At 40.8% G+C, this 7,542-nt stretch overlaps 1 protein-coding gene across 1 annotated transcript in view; it reads right to left on the bottom strand.

Annotated features, from left to right (window-relative positions):
• Positions 1–6,340, bottom strand: part of Anxa3 (annexin A3) — a 64,368-nt gene extending 58,028 nt beyond the window's left edge. Inside the window, exon 1 of the mRNA XM_008843692.2 lies at positions 6,288–6,340. Within this exon, the coding sequence (XP_008841914.1) occupies positions 6,288–6,302 (15 nt within the window). The 5' untranslated portion in view covers positions 6,303–6,340. The remainder of the gene's footprint in view (positions 1–6,287) is intronic.
• Between the last annotated feature and the right edge of the window lie 1,202 nt (positions 6,341–7,542).

Raw genomic sequence — 7,542 nt, 5'->3', positions numbered from 1 at the left:
GGATGCCTGACCTTATTTGGAACATGACCTTTGGCATAGTTACCTGGAGTAAAAACTACCCCCAGGTTTTTTCTATATGATAATTAGGCATTGCCCGATAGTTGGATGATAGGAGCCCACTGCCACATGTAAATAAAGCATACTATGAGCACCTATCAGCTGAGGCTTTGGCTACTGCCTCCACACTATAATTTCTCTAGTTCTCCCACTGAATAAATGGTGCTGTTTTCACTGAATCACTGCATCTAGAGCTGTTTCTGTTTCACTGCATCGTGGAACCTGCCTCCCCGAAGGGCTTTCTGGCCATCCTGACTCCGTTCGTCGCTTCTGCTCCCCCTGCCCTCGTGGACCAGTGGCCAACGACCCGCAAAGAGAGGGAGAGACCTCCACATGCAATAGTAATTAAAGTCTTCTTTCTTGATTTTATGCTGTCAGCAGCAGTGTGAACAGCGCACTGTCATTTGCTGTTCTGAGGAATCAGATCCTTCTGTTCAGGTAAAGCCAGATTTTTGAGTACACCATGGAAAAGAATTTTGAGATGAGCCAGAATGAAGCCAAGTGGGAGTTTATTAGGAACAGATTTTAACCCATGCTTAAACACAGACATTAGGGAGAAAGAGAGGTTCCCTGGAAACAGATATTACACACTCAAGTGTGGGCCTGGTCTTCTCAAGAGAGAGCTTTGCTTAAGTGTCTTTAAAATAGTCACATATTATTTGGGTGGTTTCTGAAGTTACATCTCAAGAGTTGCTTGGAAAGTATTTTTCCCTCTTCTTCAGTATATGAGCTCCTGGGGTGGTTCCTGGGATGCACTGAGCATCACAGCTGATAAGGCCAAACCTTGGGCCATACTGGCGGCATGAAAGAGTTAAGACCTTTTTTTGCTATGAACAAAGTTTATAGTATTTCTTTGGAGATTCCTAGAAAATTTCAAGTTCTCATGTAGGAAAAGAAAAAGGCCATACTCAAAGATCATACACTTAGGACTTAGCATGTTTCCTTGCTATTTTAACATTCTTATTTGAAGTACCTCCTAATGAAAGGAACACTGTCTGTGTAGGAGACCTGCACAGTAAATGTCCTGTGCTGTAATTTTTGATGTTCAGCTCACGGGAGGCGTCAACCAGACCCCAGAATGAGGGCTCTTTCCTTTTCCATGTCCCTTTGTTTCCTCTTTCTGTCCTCTTCAATTCCAATAAACTAATCACACACCAGTAGTCTCAAACTGACCTACAGATTTGTAGAAATGGGTGCACTTGATTACATATTTGTACTTGGGTGTGTCTGAGCTTTTGTGTGTGAGAGAAAAAGAACTGAGAGCATTGACCTCAGCTGCAGTCTGCCTACTCGGACATAAATTCCTTAAATAACAAAGTTCTTAAACTGTCTTTCAGAGAAAGCCTCCAGAATTCTCTCATGAACGGTTTGGAGCCAGTTTGTTAAAAAATGGGTAAGTCAGTTCACCCAGTCAATGACCTTTTCATGTCATAAGCTCAAAACTTCCAAAGCCTTAGTGTAAAACATGACAACTTCCCTGAAGAGAAATATGCAACTCATGAAGAGGTATATGATGCCCATTAATGCTGGTGCCATACAACCCTAAAACTCCCCCTTCTCACCATCCAATTAAAAGGCTGCTCTCCTCTCTCCCTTCCCAAAGGCCCTGTAGAAAACTGATGTGGAGGCAGATCTGAGCTCTCATTCAGTGCCTGGCCTCCTTGCCAGTTGACCATGCAATAGTGTTTTCTTTCATGCAAAACCCAGTACCACAGTATCATGAATAGCAGCAAACCTGTACATCATAACAGAACTTTGTGACAAGACAATGAAACCCAGAGGGTTGGGAAGGTAGCTTAGCCAATAAAGTGCTTGCTTTGTAAGCATGGGGCCTGAGTTTGGATCCTCAGCACCCATGTAAAAAGCCACGTACAGCAATGTGTGCCTACAATCTTAATGTTGGGAGGTGGAGATAGAAGGATCATGGGGTTAGCTAGCTAGCCAGCCTAATTGTTCAGCCAGTCTAGTTGAACCTAGGAGCTTCAGGTTCAATGAGAGACCCTGGCTCAAAGATCAAGGTTCAGGAGATGGAGAGATGGCAGAATGGTTGTAAGCAGTTCCTGCTCTTCCAGAGGACCCAAGTTCAGTTCCCAGCAGTGACATCAGGTGGCTCACAACCACCTAAAACTCCTTTCCAGGGGATCCAATGCCCTCTTCTGGCCTTGGCAGGTACTTGTACACATGTGGAATACACTTATAATGACACACACAGATCCACATAAATAAAATTAAAAATAAATTTAAAATAAAAAATAAGGTATAGGGGCTGGAGAGATGGCTCAGCAGTTAAGAGCACTGACTGCTCTTGCAGAGGACCCAGGTTCAATTCTCAGCACTCACATGGCAGCTCACAACCATCCATAACTCCAGTTCTAGAAAATCCGATGCCTTCTTCTGACCTCTGGGGGCATTGCTCAATACAGGTCCACTTACATACATGCAGGCAATATACCCATAAGCATAAAATAAAAATAATAAACAAAATATAAAAAATAAAGCACAAAAAATTGAGGAAGAATCTGACATTAACTTCTGGCCTCCACATGCACACGCACATGTGCCAAAGCTTCAAATCCATGAGTACACATATGTATACACACACAAACACAAGAAAGTTAATCCTGTAAATTTGAATTCTTATTAAATCTTAACCCTTTAAAATATGCTATTCAGTAGTAGTGAGAATAGTCACACTTTCCTGAAGCACTCTAGAACCTTTTCATTTTGCAGAACACAAACTCTGTACTGCCTTGACAACACCCCTTTTTTCCTTCCTTAGCTCCTGACAACTGCAATCATGCAGCTGCTTTTGGTCACAGTATTTTAACACAGCATCCAAAAAGGAACTAATGCTCTTTACATAAGAGGAATTACATAGTAGTTACCCTTTCACAACTGGCTCGTTTCACTTAGCACACCATGCTCAAGGTTTATCCATTTTAGCACCTGAGAAGATTCTCTTCCATTTTAAGGCTGAATAGTACTTTTATATTGTGCACATAGACCACAAGTGTTTATCCAGTCATGTACACTGAGAGGGGTTTGCTTTTACTTTTGGGCTACTGAAAAATAAATTGACAGTTTTAGTGCCTTGAGACTCATATCAGGCTTCCAATTAACAGAACTGTCAGATAATATGTTTGGCAGTGTGTATATGCCTCTGAGAGAGAGAGAGAGAGAGAGAGAGAGATTGAGAGAGCCTGCCAGGGTTTCATGTAGCTAGGCTGGCCTCAAACTCACTGTGTAACGGAGGATGATCTTGAACTCCTGATCATTCTGCCTCTACCTCCCAAGTGCTGAGATTATGTGCTGGCTTTGTGTGACCATGCAAAGCAAAAGTTCCACTTACTAATTGATGAAGTACCGGAGATTGAACCTGGGGCCTTAGCACACAATAAGCAAGTGCTCTACTATTGAGCTATACCCCCAAATAGTTGGATTTTTAGTTTTCTCAATTTGTAGTCATTTCTTACAACTGTAACAGGAAACTAATATACATCTCTCACACTGAACCGGGCTTTCTATCAACCTTTTAAATGTGCCAGTCAACTCCATATGAATTTTCATGTGGCCAGGGCTAACATTTTTGAGAAGCTTCTTTTCACTCCACTATTCTTTTTCACCTGAACTTTTATGCTAGAGGTGCGTAAAAGCAGCAAGGATTTCAGGTCTGGAACCAGTCAAGGTTCACTTCTGGTGAGTGCACTGTACACGCCCCTACACTGCCCCTCCAATGGCTGGCCATGCCTCTGCATGCTTTTCTTTGAACTTCTCTTACTCAGAAAATGTATGTTCATAGTTTAAAGAGTAGAGGAGATTCATTGGAAAGTGTCAAGGGTGGTGCTCAAGAACCCACCCGTCTAGAAAGTTTTCCTTTATGCAGGGCTCTTTTCCTTTTCCTTTACAGCAGAATCACTCTGTATATACTACAGTGTGACTTGAATTTTTTCACTGATTAACCCATTTTGGTACAGTGTCTAATGTCAATCCATAGCACTGACTACTTTTTCCCATTCATTTTAATGGTTTCATTAAAGATGGCTATAAATTTAAAAAGACTAATTTACTGATTTGTACCTATTGGATGTTCATTTATGCTGTCTGAATTTTTTCAACAATACAGAAAAATGTGATTTGGCCCATTCTTTGCAACCTTACGCAAATTTATGACACATGATGAGAAGAATTACTGGGGAAAGGACACAAAAATTTGAACATTGACAGATATTGACCCAAATACTATCCAAAAGTATACAAATGTATTCTCCTCCTTCTCAGAGTTTCTAAGCCACATTATGGTGATGCTTAAAACAAGACAGTTGACTCTTAGTACCCATTTTAAGGCCAAGAGTAGACCCAAACTGCTGGGAACCTGCTCCTTCGGATTTCTCTATACTCTAGAGCAAGAGCTTTTCTCATTCTTTATTGAAGCAGTTACGATTGGGGAAGTTCTTAGAAGTCAGACCCTCCCTTATCTTGTCAGAAAATATTTTTGCCCTTTGATTCCCTGACCTAAAATACCAAACACACAACTACAAACAGATGGGTCTCCATTTCCTTCATTGTTCGCAATGAGAAAAGCATGCTATTTGCAGCACTTTGATGTGTAAAAACACGCCAACACATTCATACACTATCTTGGGTGGAGGGTAAGAAAGGGTCCGGAGGGATTAAGGTCACAGGATTAGGTCACAAGAAGAGCAGATGGCTCTGTGAGCTTGCTTCCTTTACAAACAGTAACACTGGTTGCAAGGTTAGGTAAAAGTCATTAGTCTAGAATGTCCATATTGTAAGTCATTCCCATGTTTTCAAATGAACAGAATATAAGTGCCTGTTTTGCTGTGACCTTTTTGTTTGTTTGTTTCAGTTACCCATTTCTGTTTTAAAAAATATTTTATTTATTTTTATTATTTTTTTTAACAGAGCATAGGGTAGGGGTTTATTTACAGAAGAGTGGGCATCCCACATTTATGGCTGTGCCATAAAGTCCACACTCAAATACAGATCCTGTGACCTCCCTCTGACAGCCTCACAAAATGGTGAGAGAGGTGCCTCTTGGTGTTCTCAGCTTATATATCCTTTGCCCCTCCCCCCCACATGCAGCTAAGGTTGATGGGGTGGGACGGGTATCAGTTACCCATTTCTTAAAGAACAGTTTCTCATTGTGTTAAGTGTGATTTTTAATTCTTTGAGGTACTGTGTCTATGTTTATTGAACACTTATAATTCCTTTTATCCTACTTCAATTGAATTCACTTTTTAGATTGCTTTATTCAAGTGACTTATATGCTAAGGAAATAGGTTTTTGTCTGATTTTCTACAAATGCTTCCTTTCTAAAGGTTGTCTTCTGGCTCTACTTACAGTACTGTGTGCTGCCACAATTATAAATTTACATGTAAACAGATTGGTGTATTTCAGGCTTTTGCTTTAGGGTCATGGTTGTAATGGCCTTCCTCACTCCAAATTAACTTTTTAAAATATCCACTTGAATTGTATCTCCTTCATTTCTATTTGTTTATCTACTTATTTATTCATTTTGTCTCTGGGTATGTGAGGTATGTACATGCTCATGTGTTCATGGGCACGTGTGTGCACAAGTACATGTGGAGGCCAGAGAACAACCTCTGGGGTTATTCCTCAAGAGCTGTTCACCTTGGTTTTTGAGACAGAGTCTCCCACGGGGATCTGGGGATTGCCATAGCAAGACTTTACCAACTGAGCTGTCTTCTCGGCCCCTCATTTCTGTTTTACCCATCCAAAATTTATTTTAATGTAAGAAGAGAGAAGAAATACAGATGTCTTTTCCCTCAAGAGGTTCTCTAGAAGTTTCTATGAAGAAGCTATCTTTTCCTGTCTGATGTGAAATCCCATCTTTATCAGACAATATCCTTCAAGCCATATGGTAGATTTATTCTCTGTTTTGACGACCTCTTTCCAGGTATGTACCTTTATAGGACCTTTTTTTACTGCTACTCTTTTTGAGACAGGTTCTCCCTACATAGCCCAGGCTATCCTCAAATTCAATATCCCCCTACCTCAACAGTTCTGAAATTATAGGTATGTGTTGTCAAGCTGACTTATATTCCTTTCTAATTTATTATTTGAAACATTCTCTAGTTTTTTGCCATATTATTTTTTCAGTTAATCAATTTTCAAAACATTTTTTCTAGATAGTTTGATTTTCTGTTTGACTGAAATAAGTTACTGTGCTTTGAAGGTTTGACTCTTACCCAGATAGATGCCATGATATCGCACTTTTTCTTGAGCTGAGATCACAGTAACCTATAAAAGAAATATAATTGCTATTCTGAATAAATTGCTTTGTGATTCAGAACACAATATTCTCAGTCCAACTCTTAGCCTTTAAATCCAGAAAACAGATGTCAGCATTCAATGAAGAACTTTCTCAGGGAGAGGATGCATAGCCAACATCAGGAGTCCCATTCACTAATAAGCATTTACTGGGCATCTACCAAATTCAAGGTGTGAACAGAGTTGTTAAGGTCAAAGTGAGGGCTCTGGCAGTCCCAACAAGCTAGGTTTACTCACTTGTGCCCAGTATACCAATTATAAAGAGGCAAGCAATAATGAAAAATAGAGAAAGGAGATTCGCTTAAAGTGGTCCCACTGGGAAGTGGAACAAATAAAGGGGTCAGGGCTCCCCCCCCACTCCGTCCACCTCAGGGCCCTAACAAGAGGGTAAGACAAATGCATAATTAAGTAGCCCTGGTCATAGTGTGGTCCTGCATTGTTATGCACCAGTCTGTTCTATAAGTTGTCAGAACTGTGTGAAATCTCTTCCTGGGACAAGTTCCTCCTCTAGCTGGCACCGTGTCTTCAGCCTTTCCCTTCCCTCGGCACAAGACTCCTGCAGAAATCTTAATTCTTTAGAGATCATTGATTCAATAGTCTGATAGCCAAAGAGAGGGACACAAGTGTCTCTATTTAGAATATCATGTTTCTTTCCAAAACACCTACCAGGGGATTGTTCTGGACCTTCACGGGCTCTACGACAAGGGAAAACCACCTCTTCACATAAAGTGCTAACAGGAATGCTTTCTGGGAAGCCTAGTTTTTACTTATTTAAATTCCAGTAGCCAGGGGTGGTATACATGTCTGCAGTCCCAGCACGTGGTTGTGGCAGGAGGATCACCTGAGCTACACAGACACCTCTTTTCTCAATGACAACACTAACAACAAAACCAGCAGAACTTCAAGTTTCTATTACTGAATTCTTTTAACCAGGACAAACTGCCATTATAGGAAGAAAAAAATGAAAAAACAGAGGAAGCTGTTCCTCTCCACTGAGCCAACAGAAATCCTAGCTGGCTTTGGTCTGACAGAGAACCCTATGAGGTCCAAACTTACACACTGCCTGCTATAAACACCTATCTCTGATCTTTGAGGAGGCCAGCCAGTCTGACCTTAGTGCAGAAGTGAAAAGGTTCATTCTTTGGGAACTCAAGCACACCTTTCCATTAAGAG

This window comes from Nannospalax galili, unplaced genomic scaffold (genome assembly GCF_000622305.1).
Source record: "Nannospalax galili isolate Female #2095 unplaced genomic scaffold, S.galili_v1.0 scaffold440, whole genome shotgun sequence".
In the NCBI taxonomy this organism is placed as follows: domain Eukaryota; kingdom Metazoa; phylum Chordata; class Mammalia; order Rodentia; family Spalacidae; genus Nannospalax; species Nannospalax galili.
Note: the sequence above shows the minus strand (reverse complement) of the source record. Positions and strands in the feature narration are given on the sequence as shown.